The following is a 24,092-nucleotide window of genomic DNA, read 5'->3' as shown; positions in this document are numbered from 1 at the left end:
TGCGCCTCCGCCGGCTCGAGTCCTGCGGGGGCCCACAACGCGGTCTCCCTCCCCGCCAAACGGAGTTTCGCGGGGAGCGTCTCGCGGAGGGGAAGCCGCCGCCGCCGCCGCCTCCCTTCCCGCTGCCTTTCACCGGCTACAGCCGCGCCAGGGCGAACCGCCCCCCCCCCCCCCGCCTCGGCCCCGCTCTCGCCCGGGGAGGAGGCGAGCCACTTGGCGGCCTCCGGAGCAGCAGGGGGCGCTGCTCGGCGCCACCCGCCGGTTTCCGGGGAGACGGTAACAGGCGCGGGAGGGAGCGGCGGCCGCCGCCGGTGCCGGTGAGCTGGGGCGGGCGGGACAGCGCCTGGCGGCTCTGCCTCCGCGGCCCCAGCCGCTGTCCTGTCCGCAGCTCGGTGTGCTCCTCTGCGGCGGGGGCGGCTCGACGGGGAGCGGGACGGGCCCGGGAGGCGGTGCGGGGAGCGGGTCGGTTCGGGGGCGCGCCGGCCGGGACCGGGACCGGGGCCGGGGCCGCGGTGCCGGGCCTGAACGTCCCCGCGGTGTGTGAGGGGGTGCGGGGAGGGCAGCGGGGCTCCGCGGGGCCTTCCGGCCGGGGTCGTTTGTTGTGAGGCAGTTGCCTAACAACGGCGCCGCACTTCTTAAAGGGGCCGCGCACTGCGTGTCGCAGCCGCCCGGCCCACGGGCGCCCCGGACCGGCCCACGGCCTTCCCGCCGCGCCTCACCCCCGGCCCGGAGTCGGTGCTTCCGCGGCTGCCTGAGAAGCGCTGTGGAGGAGGGAGGTTGGGAGGCGGGCGGTGGTGGCCGGGGTCGGGGTGCTTCTCCGAGCCGTCACGCGTGGGGAGGTGAATCTGATCTTGGGGCTCTGCAGGTTTTTCCGAAATGAATGTCTTTTTTTGGACCAGAGCACGCGTTCGGGAAAAGCAGATAAAGCCTTATGGCGGCGGGAAGTAACTCGCAAAATTCGTAGGTTGTTTTGAGGGTTAATTATCTCCACAGTTATGAAAAAGTGTTGTTTTAGTCAGAGTTTATTAATTTTGAGTGTCAGGTCCCTGGAATTTTTTCTGTTTGTTCAGACAAGAACTGAAAAGAAACAAAGGCAAAAGGTGCAGGAAACCCACCTCTGACACAAGAGCTTATTCTAAATGCCATTCACAGGGGTAGAGAAGCAGCTGTTCTGAAAGCTTAGGAAATTTGGGTGAAAAAATATTCCTTAATGAAACAACTGTATGATCACATGATCTGCAAGTACGATTACTAAACATGGCATACAGTTGTGTTTTTTAAAGTGATTCCCTCCTCCCACCCTTGCTGCAGTTCATATGGATGGGAATTGCCCCTTTGCCAGTTTTCCTGATGTCATTTTAGTATTATTGTGGCACAGAATAGATGAAATCTGTCTTCTTACGCACCCTGATTTTAAGTTCTGTGCCCTGTTTTCTTGAACAAATTGGAGGGGAAGGGAAGGAATAAAAAGGAACGCAGTATACATTGCTGTAGATGATAAACACAATATGCAGGAGGATAGAGTACAGGGACACAATACGTATGCAAATAGATGTTTTTAATATTTTGAATTCTGAGACATGCATTATTAACTCTATTTGGGCATAGATCTAATGAAAATATAATGTCCAAAATTGACTTATTTTCTTAAATATCTGTGTGCTTTCTGTTGCCTGGTATATGTGGTTAATCTGAAGTCTACCTGGCTGAACCTGTAGTTATTCAGAGGTACTTTTGTGAAAACTTCCAGTTAGAAAGAGGTTATGAAAAAACTAAAATCTTCTTGAAAATAAACATATATGCATTATATTTTTTTATGGGACAGTTTCAGACAGTAGTTGAGTATAGAGCGGCAGTGTGTTTAACGTAATTTCATTTTGATTAACACAATGTTTTGAGAATGCATATAGCACCAAGATTTAAAGATAGAAGAGCCGATAGATCTATGCTATCAAACATTTTTTTTTTAAATAGTATTTACAAAATATTCTCTTTTCCAGAAAACCTCAAAAATGTGTTGTTTGCACCTCATGATTTTGGGGGCATGTGGTTTATCCTCAGATTTTCAGATGTTTGTAGCATGTTCTGACTTTCTCTTTTGCTCTGTGCACATGCCTGTGGGGCAGTGTTTCCAAGCTTAGTTTTAATCTGCTACTTTTACTATTAATAATTGCAAGGCTCTGGAAATGCACAAAAGGCATTCACAGACATTGCTAACCTGAAAATACATTATTTTATTTTGAATTGAAGTGTTATTTTAGTGGCAAGCTTTACCTCGGTAGGTTGTAGTCACATGAAGCCAGTTTGAAGTTAACGGTTTGCTGTGAGTTTCGTGCTGTCACCTCTGAGATAGTTCACTGTGTAACTGGGGACTGTAGCATCACTCTTTCAGATAGAAATGTATTGTTTCTTTTTTAAAAATTGATTAGTCATGATCTCTTCACTTGATACAGTAGATGATAAAATTGATTAATATTCAGTAAGTATTTGCTAACATACTGGTATATTTTCTGAACTTAGTATATGCATCACATTCAAATTGTCAGTCTTTTGCTTAGAATATGTATGAATTTTTGATTTCTTTATATTTCATTCTCTTTCAGTATAATACACCATTTTTTCTTATCTCACAGTTTGCACTCATGCATATTTTAAGAAGACCAACTCAAGCAGGATGTAAGACATAAAATGTCTAGCTATTTTCTAAGAGGCATTTTGGCCACTTTTCCTGGCTATTTAGCTATATGAAAGGTATGCTGAGTCAGTGGTGCTGTAGCATTAGTCAACTTAGTGTTCTCCAAGGCCTGGAGTTGTGAGCTTTCTTCACACCAGTTGAATTGCCTGTGTAGTTGAACTGTAACTGCTTTATTTGTGCTTTTGTCTGTGCTTTTTAATTTATTATATTGCTCTTTCGAGCAACATGATAGGAGTGCAGAATGTTAGAATATTCATTGTGTTCCTCATGCTAGATAGAAAATATACTGCAAATGTTCCTTTCCTCATACAATCTCTCAGAAGAGGTTTGGTGCTATTCCAGTACAGTGATTTGGAAATGGTTCTAGAGTTGATAAATGTTACTGTAAATAGAGATAAGAAATACAGATGTTACAGTCAGTGAGCTTTTGGAAAGGCATCTCACAGTGCCTCCTTCAACATGTGGTAATTTTCCTCTTGGTGGCTGTGCAGCCAACTATGGATAGGTGATGAGACCAGCTTTTAAATTCTTTAGTATGACAGGTTGTTTCACCCAGAACAGTTTTTACATTATTATTTTGCAACCTACTAGGCTAAGTAAAATGCATCAGTTTTTTAGGTTTCTACACTTTATCAGTGTGTAAAACTAATAAGGATAAAGATTTAGGACAAATAAGATGGGAGAATTTATTTTTGGACATGATCGTCCTGTATTACCTAGGAGTTGTAAATATGTTGTCCTAATTCTGCCTCCTTTATGACAATATTATAATTTTATATTATACATCAAATACTGGCGTTGCTGTAAGAAAAAAGTTTTAAGGAATACATTTCAAGTTAGCATGCAATTACTTGAATTTATCTGCTGGATTTTGACATTTTTTCTATTCATCTTACTTAAGCATTTATCTTGGTCTCTCTGGACATGTTCTTTTATGTTTACCTATCTTATTCCGCTGGTCTTTGGGGGAAGAGGGTGTGTGATTTTTTTTTTTTTTTTTAATTTTTATTTTTTATTTTTAAAAGTTCTTTGATCCTCTTCCTGAAAGTGTTTCATACTATACTTTTATCAGTGGCCTATTATTTACTTTGGATAACCCGTAGGCTTTAGAAAGATACTGAATTGGCTTAAAAAATACCTGCTGTACAAATTGAGTTTAGGTACTGGATGCGATGGGATTGCTTAAGAACCTTCATAAGCAATCCCATTGTTTAAGTTATGTGGATATTATTAGAGGGATTTGAGAGTCATAATTTTCTTCTCAGTTTCATATTTCCTTTAAGTGTGGAACATAACATATGGATTTTTTTATCTGTAGGCTTCATTTTGCAAAGCTTCTCTTCCAGTGAAGTTGATGAAAATGCTGAGTGGAGACTAGGATGAGTAGTCTTGTATGCAGTCATTCTTTCTTCTTTCCATGGTTACTTAGTATGCAGCTTTGCAGTATTTTTAGTTCTGAGAAGACTATCCTAACAAAGCATATCCAAAGCCTTGAATGTGTGGCTTAACTTCTATACACTTCCATTGTAATGAATTTGATTCACTTTAATTTTTATTATGAGGTTTTCTAGAAGCAACAATATACAATAAATTGCACAAATGAGATGCTAAAATTTCTTATCTGAAAGTCTTTTAGTTCAATAGGTAAGATGCACAACTAATCAAAGGTAGTTGACTTTTTCCCAGTCCATGTTTTCTTACAGATGAGTGGCTTGTCTGATGGCAAGTCAATGCCTGATATCCACGATTTTACAATTATTGCAGAATTGTAGCTGTTCTTATTGCCTCTGCTATTTTACTGGTATAGGAGGTAATGATACACTGTTGGCTCCAACTCCAGAAACACGATGCATGTATTTTGTGTTTTGTGGGTTGTTGGTTTTGTTTTGGCTTCTTTTCCCTTCTTTGTTGTGTTTGTGATTTTTGTTTGTTTTTGTTTTGAATAAGCTTGATGTTTTTTAGGACTTCCTGTGATAGTAAGTTAAGCACAAATTTGACTGTATGATTTGGTCCTTATTTTAGAGTATGTGTGTATTCTGCACTTTTTGTATGTTTTTATCTAATGATTCTTTTATCCTGTTTATTTACGTTGACTAATTTTGATTTTATAGTTCACTGATGGTAAGCTTGTGCTAGTGTGTAGTAAAGAGCCACTGGTAGACTTGCAGTTAAAAAAAAACATCCCCAAAACACTTTAACCAAGTTGAAAAAAAAAGATTAGAGAAATACCTTCAGTCTTATAATCTAGAATCTTTGCATTTTCTTTCTGGTGAAACATCAGGTAATCTCCTCCATGGATGGGTTTCATGAGTGAGGTGTTCCACTGACCCAGCAGACAACTTAAGGCTTGTAGTTCTGAGGGAGAAACTTGAATATTACTTAACTACTGTCTTAAGCAACTGTAATTGAGCTTTAAATTTTTGAGTTTCTGATGTAGGGACAATGTTCTGTGTCTTTCTTATAACCTTAGAAATGATGGCGGATGATTTAGACAAATTTATTGAAGATCAGAAGGCCAAGTTGGCACAAGATAAGGCAGAACTTGAAAATGATCCACCTTACATGGAAGTGAAGGTGAGAGTATTAAACAGGTTTCCTGAATTGAAACAGTTCTATCGCTAGGGTCTTGATTTAAGCTTGCTTTTACAGTGCTCTTAAACCTGTGTTTGTTATTAAAGTATATGTTAAAGATTCACCTATTCAAAGTAACGTCTACCTTAAATACTTTGTATTTCTGTAGATATTTAAAAACCTCTTTGCCACCAGGCATACACAGTAACTTTTGTATTTTACAAGTGGAGAAAACTTGCAAGCGGTTATCATTGTTCCTTCCCCCCCTCCCTAGGGAGGCTGACTAGCAGGGATTTGCTCTCTGCCCACACTAGTGTTGGGATGGGGATGGAAGGTATAAATATCCTCAGAATTTTTGTTATGGAAACTAGAAAATATAAAAGGCAAATTACTTATTCCAATCAATTAAACAAAATCTGTTCTTACCACAATTTTCCTATTAGAAATTTTAGTACCTAATTCTAAAGCTATAAAGATTTTATAATTTGCAGATAACTGTTGTTTAATAGTGTCAGTACCTGGCAAAAAGCTGTATCTAAATAATTTAAGCTAGTGTTGGGATACCTAAATAAAGTCCTCAGTAAAACAGAATTTTAATTTGTCTGTTGTCTAATTTACGAAGCCCCAAACAGCTTGAGCATTTAACAGCAATTACAATACTGAGTTTTCACTCCCTTTTTTGTTTCATCAGAAGGTTATGAGGATTTGTCTTTCCCCTTCTGTGGGTAATATAAGTATTTTTACCTACTTATAATAATTCTCTCCAGAATATTTTATTAATTCACTCCAGAATATTTTAATTAATTCTGAAGGAGCTGTGAGGAGTTGGTCTTCCTTTATCTTTGCCTCCTCTGCTCAGAGCAGGTTTAAAGAGAACATTTCCAGCCTATAGTTCAATGAAGTCCTAAACTGCATGGTGAAAGTGTAGTTACAGGGAACAGGTGTGTTAAACTGGCCTTGTAGTACCCTGTAATTCTTTCCTAGTTTCAAGCAGGGTGCAGTACATCAAGTCAGCCCCCATAAAAAAAGCAGAGGGGATATATGTAAACTATGAAGCAACTGTGGATTATGACAGGTGGTTTATGGTGTAAATCACAATATATATTGAAATCTATTGAACTAATAATTCCTGTGTTGTAGATGAGGACTACTTTTTTGGTAGTATCAGTGAAATATATAACTAGATTAATGTTAATCCAGCATTACTTTCAAACTCTCTATTCTCCAGTGCTGCTAATAATGTTAATAATGTCATTCTTCTATGTGATATCTCTTTTACCTTGTGATGCAGCAAAGCATTTTGTTTTGTTTTCAGAATAAGGAATCAGAGAAGCTGTCTGAGACCAGCAAAATGTTAATTTCAATGGCTAAAGAGAATATACCTCCAAATAGTCAACAGAACTACTCTCTAGGTATAGTATACTATTTTAATATCTCTTCTAGATTTAAGTAGCATTTAATTTAAGAATTTTTGGAAGGGAATTACTGCTTTGGATTTTTAATTCTAAGATGATTATCGTAATTCCAGTGCATATGAATTCTTCAGTCTTCCAAACATCTTGGGATTGTGTGGATTTTTTTTTTTTTTTTGGTAGGTATGCTTTTTTTTCAGTAAGGAAAATACGCCAAGCACCTTCTTTTTCTTCCTGTAAAGGTAGCTCTGTTAAAAAACCAAACCAGAAAGCTGCTTGCCAGTCCTTGATAGATGATCTGTCCTTTCCTCTTGTATTTGGGTGGAGCAAAAGCTTTGGAAGTCCATCTTTAGTCTGGACTTGTCTGCAAAAGGATACGTTCCGTGTATTTTGTGTCAGGGAAGTAAGGATGCCTTTTCTTTCAGTCCTAGTCCAACTTGGCTAAAATGCACACAGATAAACTATTTTTTCATTTAAAGGCTGTGTCTTTTAAATATTTAGGCACAAAGTACTAAACTGCTTGTATTGCTTTTGTATTTTGGTTATATTGTAGTCAGTTATACAAGGAAAGAACAAGCAGTTAGTTTTGACTGAAATGTTAACCAAGTGAAATGGTTAGGTTTGTTTTGCTGTGACTACCGGTGTAGTCACAGTTTTCTTTAAAAATATATATTGTCCTATTTTCTTTTTTTCTATGTGTTGTGTGTGATTTCTGTTTGAAAATGTGTGATAGTGTTCTTTTCTCTATTTTACTGTTTCTGTAAGGCGCCACCTTTCCTTACTTGTCCTACCATCCCCTTTCTGTAGGCAGTACTGTTTTTCCTTAGTTACACTTGTGTAGCTCAGGTTTGTCTTGACAGTTTTAGAGCTTTTCTGTGTCCTACTTCTTGTTGATAGGTGACTCTTTTCTTTCATGTGTACATACTTTGGTCTTGTACCTCATCAATTTTCATACTGTGTTCACTGTAATTCTGGTGTAATTCTGCAGCTTCCGGTGGGAGGAAAAGCTGTTCTTTTCTTTTAAAGAAGATATGTCAATGGATATTTGATGTTGTTTACATAATACCAATCTAATCTATCTTTTAAATAAGTACTCCTGCTACGCTTAATGTTATGTCCCCTCTATAATTTTAACAGAATTTGTGACCAGAAAAGTGCATGTCCTAAATTAAAAAATAGAGCCTGAGCTTGTGAATCTGGGGGCCTGAACTGATCTTAGCTGCAGTTAAGCTACTTCAATAGTAAAATAATTTTATCTCTTGTTGGAGAGCTATAATAGCACATGCCATGTTGTGTTTATTCTTATAAATTGGACTTAACGGTTGACACCTAAATAGAGTTACACAGATAATGAAGTGTTACAGGTGAGGGGTGTTCAGGGTCTTAAATGAAAAGCAACAAGTAGGTATTACTGTGTCGTGGTTTAACCCCAGCTGGCAACTCAACACCACACAGCTGCTCGCTCGTTCCCCCCACAGTGGGATGGGGGAGAGAACCGGAAGGCTAAAAGTGAGGAAACTCACAGGTTGAGGTAAAAACAGTTTAATAATTGAAACATGGTAATAATAGTAATAATAATGATATCAATGAAAAGGAAAATAACAAAGAGAAATAAACCCTAAGAAAGAGAAGTGGTGCAAATGAAAATGGTTGCTCACCACCAACCGACTGATGCCTAGCCTGTCCCTGAGCAGCACACCACTCCCCCACCCCCCCAGTCTGCCCCCCAGCGTTACACGCTGAGCAGGACGCCCTGTGGGGTGGGATGTCCCTGGGGTCAGTTGGGCTCAGCTGTCCCAGCCGTGTCCCCTCCCAGCTCCTTGTGCCCCCCCAGCCCACTCGCTGGTGGGGCGGCGGGAGGAGCAGAAAAGGCCTTGGCTCTGGGTGAGCTCTGCTGGGCTGCGCCGAAAACAGCCCGGGGTTACCAACGCTGTTTCCAGCACAAACCCAAAACCACAACACCATACCAGCTACTGGGAAGAAAAGGAACTCTACCCCAGCCCAAACCAGCACATTCTATAATAGTAATTTGGGTACTGAATACATTTGGTTATCAGTGGATGGGGATTCATGACATTGGCTGATTCTGCTTTAAAACAATGTTACTTCCTTTGGAGTGTATTAGACAGAGACTTGTTCCTTGGTAGCTGCCAAGTATGTTCTGTAGTTCTAGCAGTAGTGTTGAGAGTGAGGCTGAATGAAGTTACAGTTATTTCTCAACATATTAAATGCATGCAAACTTTTTACATAAAAGTCATTTAAAATCTTGAACATTTTTTAAAAAAAGTGTGTGATTAACAGAATGTGAAATGGCAAATAAATACAGCAAATACAGAATAAGCAAAAGCAGAAAACCAATGAAAAAGAAAGTGTATCTATTATTCCAACAGAAGAATTCAGACAAATTGTGCATGACATTGTGATGAATGTATTCTAACTGGAGTATTTTTGCCCTGCTAGGCTCTCATAAAGTAAGTTTTTGAAGTAGGTAGTTTTAAAATATCTCCTAAATCACTACCTGTAATTGTTATCTCGGTGCTTTTCTGGTGGCCAAAAAAGGGTCTTCTGTAATAAAATTAACTTTAAACCCTCTTTTCTTTGAATACTTCATGTATTTGAATCAAAGCACTTTATTTTTCCCATAGCAGGCGGGTTGGAACTAGATGATCTTTAAGGTTCCTTCCAACACAAACCATTCTGTGATCCTCACTGTTTTTTTTTTTTTTTTTCTGTACCGAATTTTACTGGCTTCTGTGAAGTTAGCTGAATGAAATTTCACTCTGACATGTTAGTTGCTTTTGATTGTTTTCTTGGTTTCTTATAGTTATTCCAACAATAATTTAATGTGAAAATAAAAGGCAAGAGCAAGTAGCTGAAACAAACCATTCCCTCTTCTGTGTTCTATTTCTCTTTACGCTTTACCCCTTTTTTGAGGGTTGAAATGGGACATTATTTTTTAGTGGAACTCACATGTGCAAAATTAGGAGGAAAGTAACTCAGCGGTTGGAGAAACTCTTGTGCGTATTTTGGTTAGTAGTTGAGCTCTGCAAGCTGTTTCAAAATAGCATATGATGTATTTAATTAGGTATTAGGTTCGTTGGTTCTGTAGAATAGAAGGCTGACTCCTGTTTTGTCTCAGGAGGATACATTCTGACTTAGCTGAAACCATCTCAAGCCCAGCCAGCTAAGTGTATTTTTACTAAGTATATTTCAACCTTTTATCTGTTTCAGTAGCAGTGTGATTCTCAAGTTAGCAATTTTCAGCGTTTATGTAATACTGTTTTTACTGTGCAGATACCGATTAATGCCCTAAACATTTCAAATACTGGAGTCAAAGTACCATGTAATAAATTGGGACTGATGTAAGAGTAAATCTTGAATATTCTTCTCTTCCCTCTTACTCCTTGCTACTCATTTTACATAGACCAAAAGATGTAGAAATGTTTTCAGAGAAACAATAGGAAATAAAAAACCCAAACAGTTGCAATCTCTGTCTCTTGTTCTGTGGTCTTGTGGAATTCACTGTCTCTCTGTGGAGGGTGATGAAAGTGGCTGCAGAGGTGGACTCCTGGGGCAGAATATATAGCTTATAAATGATTTTAAAATGTATTTTGGGAACAACAGCCAACTTGCATAGCATTATATTTTAAGAGTGCAGCTGTTATGAGACGTGATAGTAATCTTAGAAAAGTACTAAATGTGTGTTTTGGGTCTAGTACAATTAAAAACACTGAAATGGAAAGAAAAAATCATTATTATTATTATCATATGGCCAGTTTCCTTCTAGTTGTTTGGAAGCCAACATATTTTTCACATGCTTCGTGCTAAACAAACAGCTTGTCGCTTTCTAGTTGTGGAGTTTTCTACTGTGTGATAAACACAGCTTAAAATATCAGAGTAGTTTAGAAACTAACATGTCAGAGGCATTTTCCTTTGAAACATACAGTGACAAAAGAAATACCTATGATATTTAGGTTATTTTATACTATTTGTTAAACTATCCAAATAAATTCAGTTTGTGTTGCATTTTTTTTTTCTAGTGGGGAGAAAAAGTGCAAGAACTAGAGGAAAACTAACATCCAAAGCCCAGTCCATTTTTCTATGCTTTCCACCCAACTACATACAGAGAAGGTGTTTTTTATTTTGGTTGTTTTGTAATTACTTGTTGCATAGTTCATTTTTTTTTTTATTGCTGATGTCCGATAAAAATGTAGATGTAGCTTTTGCAGGATGTGCTTTGTATTGATACAAAGTAGTAGAATAATAATATTTCATGGCATTAAACTTTCAGGTGACTATGGCTTGAGTTTACCTCTTGGAGAAGAATATGAACGAAAAAAACATAAACTTAAAGAGGAACTTCGACAGGATTATAGGCGATACCTTTCTCAGGTAAAGCTTCTTGTCTGGTTGCCTGAGTTTAGTGAGTCTTTTAAAATGTCTCTCTCATTTTAACCAAATGAAAATTAATAAAATCTGTGGAAAAATTTTATTAGAAGGCATTCATCATGGGCGATGGCTGATTCGTAAGACTCAAGGAAAATAATTAAAAAATGTCATCGCTAGGAAGGGTTATATATTTTAGGCTTCTACAGATCTCATTGCCGTGAAACTGCACATTACTTAGTACATTTTATTTTGAATATTTATTTATTTGACTTGACCCCTTTCTTAGTTTCTTCTTAAGAATTTAAAATATCGTCTGTACTTGCTTAAGTAGTTATGTATTCCATGGTCTGTAATTCTGGTAAGAATATTCCTAAAGTTAGTGTGACTCCATTTGACAGCTTCTTTTCAATTTTAGAAATAAAAAAAACTTTGATGTTCTGCTTAGCATGATTTATTAAATGTCACAGTAAATTTAAAATTGGAATGGTACATATGCAATGTCATAATCTTGGAAATATTCTGTATCCTTTCTTAGTCGAATAGAAAAAAAAAATCAGGAAGCAAATAATTTCTGTGGTCTGAAAATGCTAATTATCAGTCTTTAGTTCTTAAAGTGAAAGAATGGATTGGCTTTAAGAAAAGAAGGTTTTTTTGTTAAGTCAAATATTTTTGAATGAAAGACTCCTTTTGAATAGTATTTTTTCCCTGACTTTTAGGGTATTTCACAGGCAAAAAGAAAGGTAGGGTGCCTGCAATATCAGTTTTTTTTTTTCCCTTCAAATTAGTTGCTTTTTGCTTTGTTTGAAAGCTTTGTGCTCTTTGAATTAAAAAAAATATTTTTTGTGCTTTGTGTTTGTGCATGCTGTAGTGATTAGTTGTGATTAACAGCATTGTTTGCTTTGTGCAAAATGATTGCTTATACTTATTATTTTCGCTTAATAAGTTTTTAAAACACTTGATTTATTTTTTCCATTGCTATTGTTGCTGTCTAATGCTGACTCTACAAAAGTTTTTCTTTTAATAGACATTTGCTTCAAGGCTTATTAGTTACAAAGATGTTATGAGTTCAGATTTTTTTTTTTTCCTTGATAAACACACTTCATAAAGCTGGAATAAAATCGTAAACTCTGAAATATAATATGTCAGTGGAATCATAGTAGGGCCTTCTTTTTCCCCTATTACCGTGAAATGTCATCAGTGGTGCTTAGGAAAGCAGTAGAGCCAGTTATTCAGCACCTGTTAGCCAGAATGCAAGAATTCAGGTATTGTGAGGAAAAGATAATACCAGGGGCACATTTTTGCAAGCTTTGTTTAATTACAGTAATTTTAAATTATTTATATCATTATTCTGTCATGTATATATAATTACCAAATTTAACACTGTCCATCTAGGTTGTTCAAATTAAGCAACTTCAGTATGAAGGATGGGGAGGTAAAGTGGTAGAAATACAACATTCTGGTTTTTCTGGGGCTTTGAGTAACATGCATATGATACAAATTAACTATATTAGCATGCGCTAGAATTCCTGAATAACAGAAGCGACAGCAGAATTAACTGGCTTCTTAACCTCTAACCAAAATGATGCTTATGTAATTGTTGCTTTTTGTTTAATCTTAAACTTCAGATTATTTTAAAAGTTAGAATATTGTGTTAAAACTTAATGTTCCATAATTCTCACCAAAGTACCCAAATAGTATAATTTTTACATTAACTTCTAGTGTTTTATTCTCAATTGAACATCAGTTCTACAAATTTAGGCTTGAAAGGTTTTGTTTTTTTTTTTTTTTTAATTGTAGTACACGTTAGCTATGATAAGCTTGTAAGGCCTGAGGAGGAGATAGGATAACAATCTCTAATTTCTTTTCCCCACATAAAGACATAGCGCAACTTTTAGCAGCTCTCATAGTGATAATATTTTGGTTAATAACTTCTTCAGCCTCACTTATGTAGAAAATGCAGTTTCCATATCAGCTTCTGATTTTTGGCAAACACCTTTGTAAGATCAGAGCTAATCTCTACAGATGTGTTCCAAGTGTGAAAAGAATTACTTAATAATGAGGATTACAATTTATTTACTTCTAGTAAAAATAACTTAGTTTTCCATATTAATCTAGTCTCTGCATGAATATTTGCATGGTTATTAAATATTTTAATGTGTAGTTGTGAAATGTAATTCATAATGATGTGGTTTTGTATTGGAACAGGTAGAGCTCTTACCTGTTGACATGCCTCTAAGCTTTTAAACTACTTTATGACATAGATAATGGAAGGAAACAATGCTAATGAAATACTGTATTTAACCCATTCCCCTCATCAGCCCATGACACATAAATAGATGATATTTTTGTTATATGTAATTGAATTTATAAAACACATGCGACTGAGTGAGAATGGGGATACTTTTAGTAAATGATTGATGTATGAAGAAGCCACCAGACCTGGAAGCTAAGGACCTCTTCCAGCATTGGTGTTTGATTTGGAAGGCTCATACTTTGACTTTCTGCGCAGCCCAGTTCCCAGGCTGTGGCCCAGGGAGCTATATGGAGCAACAACATTATGTTTTCAATTGAAAGTTCTGCTCTGAAAGGCACTGATGGTCCATAAGGAATTACAAGATTTGGTGATGGCTCATTTTCCTGAAAAGTTTGGGGACTGCTGTTGTAGAAAACAGGTAGTGTTGAGACGCAGAGTGATGACTGTGCTAGTGTCAGCGTGGATTCCATGTTAAAAAAAGAGCTAGACATGTTTTCTGCAGTTAGAAAAAGCAATTTTTCATCCTAAGTAAGGCAGTGTCTTGGAAAATTCCTCTTAAGCTTGTACAAATGCTTGTGCTTATGCTGCTTGCTTACAGGAGAGTTGAGAAATGATGGTTTCTTTTTTCTTAAAAATATATTTTTTTAATATACAGAGATTAATTTATGTAATCCTTGAAATAGTGTAACAAGGAAGAAGGGACAAACCCTTTCGAACTCAAGCTTAAAGCTTGACAGAGTCCTTTACTTTGCACATTCATTGACTTCATTTGTGTGTTCAAAGAATATCCTACATTTTCAAAATGTGAAGGTTGTTTTCAGTGTTTATTTCATTAAAGTTACCATATCTGTTTCATAAAATACAATTCCTAGCAACTATTTAGCAAGTAAGATTTAGTATTTTAAAATATATTGAATTATTTTTATTTTCCTTTAATGTAGAAAAATTATCTGACTACTGGTGAAGTAGATCCATATACTCAGGGATTATCTCTTCCTATTGATGAGCGAAGATCTGCCAAGGTAAATATCTGGAGGAAATTAAGTGGTGTATAACTTGAAAATGAAGCCAGATGTTTAAACTGTTGTGGAAAAATTATTTCCACTTCAGTTTGTTCGGTTGGATTTTTTGATACTGTTTACAAATGATCATTTTTGGAGGTGGTTATTAGAATAATTTGCAGAAAAGTCAAGTCTTTACATTTTGTTGTTGTTTTAAAATTTTTAATCCTACGTTACATGTACTCTTAATTTTTAGATAATTAGACGTGTAATTCTATGCTGATACTAGTTTGAGGTTTGCTACTTCTAATTCACACCCGCAGGGCACTTGGTGTGTTCAGAAGCTCTAGTGGTTGTGCTTGGGTTTTGTTCAGCAATAGTGACCCAATAAAGAACATTGTTTTTCTTATAATTACATATATACTTTTCTAATTTATATTTGCTTGTAGTTGTTTCTGCAGTGATACTCGTATTAGTTTCTGCCAGAACTAAAGGAAGTGTGCTTTCTGCTGTACACAATTTGTTTTGATGTCTTCGTGTACACTTAACCTACCTGCTCATCACCTCATGTGATTTTTTTTTTTTTAATAATTTTATTTTAACAGATAAATTTGGGAATCTAAATAAAAACTGATCTGGTATTTCACATGTTGCCTGTTGTTAATATAGGAATCTTCCCAATTTCCAATCTTTCTTTGAGAGTACAGTTACTAATGTGTTTTGTGAAAGGAGTACACATTCTCTCTCTGCATTTAGCCCCTTTGATCTCCCTGAGCTTTCTTTATCAGTTTATAGTCTTGCTTTTCATATGTTGGAGAAAGATACCGTCCGTAACAGTGTCTCTCTGCTTTTGGAAGTTCATGGAGGTTAGAATATGAAGATGCAACATACATATGTAGATTTTCCTAACCTCTGATCCATTCCTCTGATGCATAGTATGATTCTCTGAAAGCCTAAATCAGTCTTACAGGGGTTACCTCCCCTCCTGCTCTCACACTGTTGGCCTTAGATTCATAATTCCTTTCTTGTGTTTGCTTGTAAATTGATCCAGGAAGTTCATTCAGCAGAAGCATTGTATTTTAGCAAGTATTTTTGCTGAATCAGGGAATGCCACTTCTTGGTTGGTAGGATCAATCAAACCCGAGCAGGAATGCGTGGCAGAAAGAGGAACTGTGTTGCTGGAGGAGGACTGGGCCATTGCACTCTTGGGGATTTTATTTGTTTTTGTATTTTTAATCTGTGTTGCCTTGGAGTTGTGTTGTTGCTCTGTGTTTGGGACTACACTGTCACTGTTATCTGATGCAAGACTTCTGCTATGAAATGTGCTGGTCTTGCCCTTGACGTGCTAACTTAAGCGTTCTACCTCTTGTGTGCTGGCAATAATGTTTGACCATATGAGGAGCCAGTGAGAACTCAAATAAGTGAAAATTGCTGTTACAAAAAAGCCCCAAACTCCAAATTACACTAGTGTTAAAAAAAAAAAAAAAAAAAAAGGGAGGCAGCAAGAATGAAAAGCCCAGGAAGAGGAATGGACTAATTAGCTTCATGTTCTTGTGAACTTTGTGTTAACCCTTGTGAGTATGTGTGCTGAAACAGTGAAAGATAAAGTATCTTTGATTAATTCTGTGGAAATTAGACACATCTGAACTGGAACACGTCTGATCATTGATGGTTTTGTATAATGGCAGCTCAACATTCATTGAAGTTTTCTGTATGAGTGCGTTGTATTCTTTTTACCCGTTTATTTATTGCTATTGCAGAACCTATAAGCTGCCAGAAGATGTCACACTGTGCACTGTTAAACAGCCTCTGAGCAGATAATGATTAGAGGTTAACATTTGCACTTGGGTTTCTTCTATTAGATAAAATATGAAGTCACATAGCATATTGAATTTTGAGTGTTTTGTCACCTGTTAAAGACAGTGCTAGTTTCTCAGCTTTGGAAAATAACACTTGGGCAGCTTTCATAGCTGTTTGCAGATTTTATATTGTCATTGTCAGAAAACCTATAAACACAATTTTGGGAAAAAAAACCCCAACAGCTCTGGGGACCGTTGGTCTCATTTGCAAAACTATTACTAAGCTGGTATTTCCGTGGTGATTGAGGAATAAATTCTTTTTGTTCGAAATTTGTTCATGGGAAGGTATATTTATGTATAATATTCAGATTTTTAAGTACCTTTTGTTTTTTTTTACTGGAAAATACTGCAGTGAATAAGAGCACGATTCATAATATTGTAATTTAATTCTCTTTTATTCATTGATGTGATGGTTGGAATGACGTAGCATAAGAGGCGCCTCATGCTCTAAACATAAGGTACTAATGTTAGGAAATAATGCAAACAAGAGCTTGCTTTACCTGGAGACTTTTTTATTTCCTATTATATTATTAGGGTATTGATATACAATTCCTGCAGATTTTTAGACATGAGCAAGGTGGTTATAAATGTTGCCTCCCTGCAAAAACAGCTAGGACAAGGTGGATAGATCATGTTTTTCATATTTTTCCTTGCTTTCCTTGCTATTTTGACTCTTTTTGCGGTCAACTGCTTGTTTGAATTTGACAGTTCAAGTTATAGCCTAAGTTGTAGTTGACAGATCTAGTCTATACATGTATTTGTTGTCCTGTTTTAATTATAAGTGGTGAAAGTCACAACTAAACATAAAAAAAAAAATCATATGTTTAAAAATCATCTGTGAATACATTCAGATTGGAAATTAGGAGGTGATTTCTAATTGTCAAAGGAGTGAGGCTTTGGAACAATCTTGGAGTAGATGTATCAGGAGGAAACCTAACTGCTTTTAAGATGGAACTTCATATACAGGAGTTACTGGGGACTTGACTTCATGCCCAAGAAGCTGACTTCTACTTACCGATTTCAGATTAAGAGAAAGTACTATGTTCAAGAACGAACGAAAACCTCAAAGCAATTATTTGTACATCACAAAGAAGGGGGAGGGAGAACACACAGCTTGCATGTATTCATTTAATAGTGCAGTTCTTTGAACTTAAAAGCTACTCAAAACTGCAAAATTGTGATGCCCTTTTCAATGCCTGTTTTAGGAGAAACTACGGCTTGAAAGAAACAAGGAGTACAATCAGTATCTCAGGGATAAAGAAGAATGGAATGAAAGGCTAAGGAAATTAGGGAAGAAAAACACAGAGGTAATACAATTTTACTGAAGCTTCTACAAAGAACAACATAAATGATCTTGTCAGTTGTTTTATCATTGACTAAGACATACAAAGTAAGACAAAATAAGCAAAGAATGTCCTTCAGTTAGTCCACAGGTTTATTAATATATCTAGCAAGTCCTGGTTACGAATCCGAGTACAGTTCTTGGTTCCTACTTCAGTCATGTCTATTTGGTAGAAGGATACTTTCATTCTTCTGTGTGTCTGAAGCAAGTCCCTGTGCTGTTCTTGGTGATAAAAGTGGTGGCCAGAAAAGCTGTCTCTTTGGACAAAATGTTGAGGTCCACACTGTGTTCCTTAGCTTTTATTTGTAGCTGCTTTTTCCCCAGTCAGTGTCCAGTTCATGAGAAAGCAAGGCAGGCGGAGACAGCTGTCCTCTATATGGTGCTGTGCATTTGTGAATCAAAAAAAAAAAGCCTTTACTACTGAAAGTGAGCTAGACACATGCATAATTGAACTCAGATTCTGAGCTGAGGCCTTTGGTTTGTATGGCAGTAGGCAGCTATGCAGCATGTAGCCGCTCACTCGCTCCCCGCCTCCCCCAGTGGGATGGGGCAGAGAAGCAGAAGAGTAAAAGCGAGAAAACTCATTGGTTGTGTTAAAGGCAGCTTAATAGGTAAAACAAAAGCTGCACGCAAGCGAAGCAAAATCAGGAATTCATTCACTGTTTCCCACCGACAGGTGCAGGGCTTCATCATGTGTAACAGTGACTTGGAAAGACAAATGCCATCACTCCAAACATTCCCCCTTCCTTCTTCTTCCCCCAGCTTTATTGCTGAGCAGGACGCCCTGTGGGGTGGGATGTCCCTGGGGTCAGTTGGGCTCAGCTGTCCCAGCCGTGTCCCCTCCCAGCTCCTTGTGCCCCCCCAGCCCACTCGCTGGTGGGGCGGCGGGAGGAGCAGAAAGTTAGTACTGTTCAGTGGTAATTAAAATATCCCTGTGTTACCAACACTGTTTTCATCACAAATCTAAAACACAGTCCCAGAGAAGCTACTATGAAGAAATTTAACTATATCCCAGCTAAAACCAGTACAATAATCAACAGGGCATTTTTAGGGCTGAACAGCATTGTTGAGAGACCCTTTGTGTTAGTAATCTGGAAGCAGTATATTGATCTGAGAAAGCCCCTTTACTGTTTGTTAATGGTAAAATCTTGTGTAGAATGGGTAAATTTTCTTTTTAAAATATTGTTGCTTTAATGATGCATCTAATGCAGGTTTGGTTTAAGAAGGCATTCCAGTTTTTTTTTTTAATGTGGAAATCCTTAAGTGTTCAGTAGTGTGAGAGCTAGGTTGTTCTATGAAGGGTCTTGTATCTATACTTACAACAGCTGAAATATTATTGTTTTTCTTACAGTAGTTGGCAAGTCCAAATACCCATGTATTTATAAGTTCTATCCAAAAGAATGTTTCTCATCTGTGTCCAGAAAGGTTGTTTTCTTATGAGAAGAATATTTTCCTCCAAGTGCATTGGAGTGTCATACAGCTGAAACCTATTTTAATTTGTGAAGACAGGTATAAAGCAGTATTCAGGCGTCATTTAGATGTTGGAATTCAATAACTGATTCTTCTTGGCTTCTTCAGGGGTTGGAGTGCTACACAACAGTGATCCATAGGAAACATGTGGCAAAAATGCAGCTTGTGTTTGTGTAACTGACTATAAATCTCTAAAGATTTTTTTGCATGTTTGGGCATTTATGTTTCCTCAGCTGAGTTATCTAATCAAATCTGTTTAAGGAGTCAACGTTTTTCTTTCTGCTTTGTTTGTCATCCCATTAGACCTTTGTTATATTTTTATTATTCATGTGTAGAAACAATTTTGCTGTCATTAAAAGAACAAACAGGAAAAAGACCTGGTGAGGATTTGTTGAGGTTCTTCCATCTCTGAGGGGTATTTGACTTGAAGTGGGAGTCAAATGAATGGGTTTCATAATTAACATGTGACCTCAAAAGTTTGATCCAACAGTTTAATCATAGGGTGAACTTCAGTTGCAAGGAACTTGTGGAAGTCATGTAGTACAACCATCAGCTCAGAGCATGTTTAACTTCACAGTTAGATCAGGTTGATCAGGCCTTACCCAGTTGAGTTTTGAAAGGATGGAGAATTCACAGTTCCTCTGGGCAACCTGTTCCACTACTTTAACTGCTTGATCTGAACTGCTTTCCCTCCATATTGCATTGGAATTTCCTTTGCTGCAACTTGTGACCATTGGTTCTTTGGAAACCATGATTCTGGCATCTCTGTAACCACCCGTTGGGTAGAGACTGCAATTACTAGTTCCTTCTGCCCCGGTACATACCCTCCTTAATCTTCATTTTCCAGACTGAACAAGCCCAGCTCTGTCAGCTTCTCCTTTATGAGCTCAAATGCCTTAACTATCTCAGTAGCCATCCTCTGCGCTTTCTCTAGCTCCTCAGTGTCCATGGAGAGGGGGGGAAACTGGGCACACCCCTCCAGAACCTGAATACTGAATAAATACTGAGCAGAGGAGAAGGATCACTTCCCTTGACTTGCTGGTGACATTCTTGCTAATGCAGCCCAGGCTGTGGTTGGCCATCATTACTGCAAGGATGCTTTGCTGAGTCATGTTCAGCTAGTTGCCCACTGCTAAGCCAGGCCTTTTTCTGCAAAACTGCTTTCTAGACAGTCAGTGCCCAGCCTGCACTGGTGCATGTCATTATTCTGTCTCCTATGCAGAATTTTGCATTTGCTTTTGTTGATCTTCATGAGATTTTTATCAGCATTGTCCAGTTTGTCAGGACCCTTCTGAGTGGCAGTCAAACCCTCTAGTATATTGATCCCTCTTCCCTGTTTGGTGTCATTTGCATTGTTAATTGATTTTTCATTACATTTTGTAAAGTAAGAGTTACTGTTATCTTTATTCCACAGATGAAAGGTTAGGGCACGGAAATGCTACAGCATTTATCCGAAACCATGTTGTTTGGTAGAACTCTTTATTTAACACTGGTCCAGTGTGTCATAGGGTTGTTTTTTATCCACTGAACTATCCTTTCTCATAGTGACATTTCCTGGGTTGCAAAGAAACAGTTTAAGAAATTGTCAGATTAAAAGGTTTCGCTCATTGGTAAGAAGTATTAAAGGTTTGCCTGAATCTGGATAGAATAAAGATATCTAGTCTCTTGATGAGGTATGAAGTTCAGAGTGTTTTTTCAGTCTTTGCATCTCTGAATCTGAAGGTCAAATTGGAGTTTGTAAAAGGCCTGTCCAGGATTGATAGCCGTTCTTCTGAAAAACATTAGATAAGAGGAAGAGCGCTTATTTTTTCCCTTGAGAAAAACAAATAAAAATCTGTAGCTTTTAAGCCTTCCTTGAAGTATTTTTCTTGCTCACCTCCTACAAACCAAGTTTTTGCTCAATGTGATTTGTTTATATTCAGATCTTTTAATTTATTTTTTTTTCATTAAACAGAATGAGATGGACAGGAATAAAAAACCTATTGCTGTTACCAGGCTCCAGCCAGAACTACATACAGAAATACAGCCCTGTAATACAGGTGCAGAACCTCCCAAGAAGGATGCCTTTACTTCTACAGAAGGTTACGAAGAGCAGCTAAATAAGAGATGGCTGGAGGAAGACAGGTATCATAGGTTAGATGATGAGGTTGAATTAAGAAGTCGACTATTAAATAGAAGACTTGATGAAGATTTGGATGTTCCCAGTCGAAGACACCGTGGATTTGCTAGCCAATCTGTAATTCCTATTAGGAAACATCACAGACTTGATGAGGATCGTGATTTTGGTAGAAGATACTACAGAATGGACTATGATCCTGAGATAAGTGAAGAAATGGACCCTAGATTTAGATGTGAAAGCACTTATGACAGAAAAACTCCCCGGGTTTTTTATGCTGAAAGGTATTCTTAATTCCGTTTTCTCCTTTATTTCTGTAGTGTGTGTTGACAGCCGTGGTTTGATCTCATTGAAAACTAGACAAGATTCCCATATGAAAGCAGGATTTTTGTACTTACTCTCAAAAGGAACTTTGCTATAATTTTTAGAAAAAAAATCTTTGAAAATTGGATCAGTTCCTAAGACTGTACATCATACATTAGGGAGTGAAGGGTGTTTTAGATAAGTCATTCAGGAGGAAAACTGATACTATGTATTGTTCATTATCAAATAGTCTTTACTGTGTTGACTGCTAAATCAGTTTGGTTACTTGGATATAAATCGTTAATCTTTCTCTAATAGTTCACTCATTTAAAAGAAGGGGAAAAAAAAAAAAAAAGCTAAAGCATGACCTTCCCAGTCATTTTGGGTTTCTAGTCTTTGGTTATTCCATTGCAAGAACTGGTTGCTTTCAAAAACAGATGGGTTGTGGTGTGAAATAGTACCAACCTTGAAACAGATGTGTTTTATACAGCTAAATTAAAATGAAATAAAGCAGTAAAGTTTCTTGTAAATAAATTCTAAAAAGGTGCTTGAAGAGTGTTTGTTTGTTCACTTGACAGATCTTGGGAACATGAGTGTTGTAGATGCTTTTTTTTTTTTTTTTTTTTTTTTGGTGTTTATTTTAAGCCTGTTGCCAGAATTATTTTCCTGCAGTTGCTTCAGTAAAGGAAACACCACTGTCTTTCCCTTGTTAGGCAAAATAACCCCCTTTTTTTTTTTTTTTTTCCTAAAATTAACACTTCTAGAAAAAACAGAAGGCAAGTGGTACCACTCTGAACAGTGTTAAATATTACGATCATGTTTTGTTGATAATTGCTGGTGGACTGCTTAAATGATCTTTTGAGTCATTGTTTACAGGGATAATTTTCTGGTTAGTACTGCAAAGTAATAATGGGGAAAACAAACCCTAAAATGCTCTTCTACTGAAAAAATGTTTTCTAAATTCAATGAAGTCATCCTTTCCAGTTTCAAATGCCAGCAGAGTTAAAATAACTTCTCTACAAAAATAACTTTTGATATAATCTCTCAGTCTCTTAAAAAAAAATCATAAAGGAATTAAGTAACTATGGAGAAAATGAGATACCTGGAAGCATTTGGGAGATGCAGACTAAATAAATGGGTAATTTCAGAGTTTTAGACTGTATGTTCAGATGTGCTTCTAAAAGCACATATATATTCATACAATATTTCTGAAAAGGACTAGCAAATGGAAACAGTGGTTAAATAGTAGGAACAAGATTGCCTGTGTTCTGCTGAATGAGATTCAGAGTAGAGAACGCAAAATGCAAAAATTGTTCCAGCCTGTAGTGTAATATTGGTAGAAATGAGAAAAAGAGGTTTTAGGGTAGGGGTGTCTTGTCTTGCAACTTTTCAGAAAGAAGAATACCAGGAGCTTGACCTCATAATCAAATATGACCGAAATGTCTATATTTTTGATACTAACAGCAATGTTAATCCTCTTTGTTAAGTAACACCCAGAAATGTGAATGTCCTCTTTTTACCATGTAGTTGTTTGCCACTGTCTAATGCAATTGGACACAGAGTCTAATATTTAAATAAAAATGACCATGTGATGAAGTTTGAGGGTTTACTTTGTTTCTCAAAGAATATATACAGAATTATATATGTGAAATATCAGCAAGTATGGTGTTGGAACCAACAGTAGACAGTATCATGCTGAATAGAAGTATACTAGTTCTTGGTTATCCCAGAAAACACTGATGGTGCTTATATAAATGTCTGTGACCAATATATCACTAGGCAATTAATTGCTTATTTGGAGAGACTTCTGAAACAGTTTAAGTTCCAGTTTGGTTTTAAAAGTAAGTACAGAAGACAGTATTATCTTTGTTATTGGCAAACTTGTTGCATCTTCTGAAAAGAAGTTGCTGGACCATCAACTACATTGCCTGAACTTCAATTTGTACGTAAATTTAAGGTTTAGTTTTTCTGGTGTGTATTTTCTACTTTGCTGAATTTTTATTGAAAGTTACTTTTCATTATGTTTTTTTATTAAATGTTCTTTGTAATCTAGTACTTTCTTCTCCTATGCAAGGACCTCCACTTAATCTTTTATTAACTATATTCAGTCTCTCTTCAAGAAGGAGAAACATCTACTAGTTACTGACAGCTCAGCTTCTGAAGAGTTAGGATTTTTCTGCTACATTTCAGGCAAAGTCATTTTTTCCAGAACACATTTGATTCATGACAGAAACTAAATTCATAAGGAGCAATATTTTTATTTGCTGTGCTAAAGTTTTTATGTTTTTAAATGGGCTTTATTAGTTTGGAGAGGCAGATGTTTATAACAGGACTTTTCAGAAAGGTTTCTGTTTTGACAGAGGCACAAGGACTGTGGCATATTTCAGCAAACAGAAATGGTGATGGGAAAGTGAGAGGAAGTGCAAAATGTTTTGGTTCTTACGAATGGAATGCTTTAGTCCATCCCCCGCAGCCAGGTCTGTCCTATTAACAGGATACAACGGCTTCTTGATTGAATTGGGCCAATGTGTCTGGTCATGCCATGCTAAGCTTGCTGTTTTTTACAAACAAGGTTGCCTCTTGAATCTCAAGGTTTCTTTCTTTGCTTCCTCCCAGCATCCTTTCATCAAGCTATGGACTAGGCTTTCTGTTTCCTGGCTGTGTTGCAGTCTTATGTGAC

The 24,092-nt window shown here is 37.3% G+C and overlaps 1 protein-coding gene across 10 annotated transcripts in view; it reads left to right on the top strand.

Annotated features, from left to right (window-relative positions):
• The first annotated feature begins 21 nt into the window (after positions 1-21).
• The window catches only part of CSPP1 (centrosome and spindle pole associated protein 1), a 64,940-nt gene continuing 40,869 nt past the window's right edge, over positions 22-24,092 (top strand). For 2 of the 10 annotated variants that reach the window (XM_042786282.1, XM_042786283.1), the window contains exons 1-8: positions 24-317; positions 5,166-5,269; positions 6,582-6,678; positions 10,970-11,070; positions 11,784-11,807; positions 14,263-14,343; positions 17,387-17,488; positions 20,948-21,393. In XM_042786282.1, the coding sequence (XP_042642216.1) occupies positions 5,168-5,269; positions 6,582-6,678; positions 10,970-11,070; positions 11,784-11,807; positions 14,263-14,343; positions 17,387-17,488; positions 20,948-21,393 (953 nt within the window). In that variant the 5' untranslated portion in view covers positions 24-317; positions 5,166-5,167. Of the gene's footprint in view, positions 389-2,633; positions 2,752-4,013; positions 4,087-5,165; positions 5,270-6,581; positions 6,679-10,969; positions 11,071-11,783; positions 11,808-14,262; positions 14,344-17,386; positions 17,489-20,947; positions 21,394-24,092 lie in introns of all 10 variants that reach the window. The other 8 variants (XM_042786277.1, XM_042786278.1, XM_042786276.1 and 5 more) reach the window with 8 other exon arrangements.

The sequence above is a fragment of the Tyto alba genome, unplaced genomic scaffold (genome assembly GCF_018691265.1).
Source record: "Tyto alba isolate M040663 unplaced genomic scaffold, T.alba_DEE_v4.0 Super-Scaffold_9, whole genome shotgun sequence".
Lineage (NCBI taxonomy): Eukaryota > Metazoa > Chordata > Aves > Strigiformes > Tytonidae > Tyto > Tyto alba.
The sequence above is the reverse complement of the archived record's forward strand: the minus strand, read 5'-3'. Positions and strand labels throughout refer to the sequence as shown.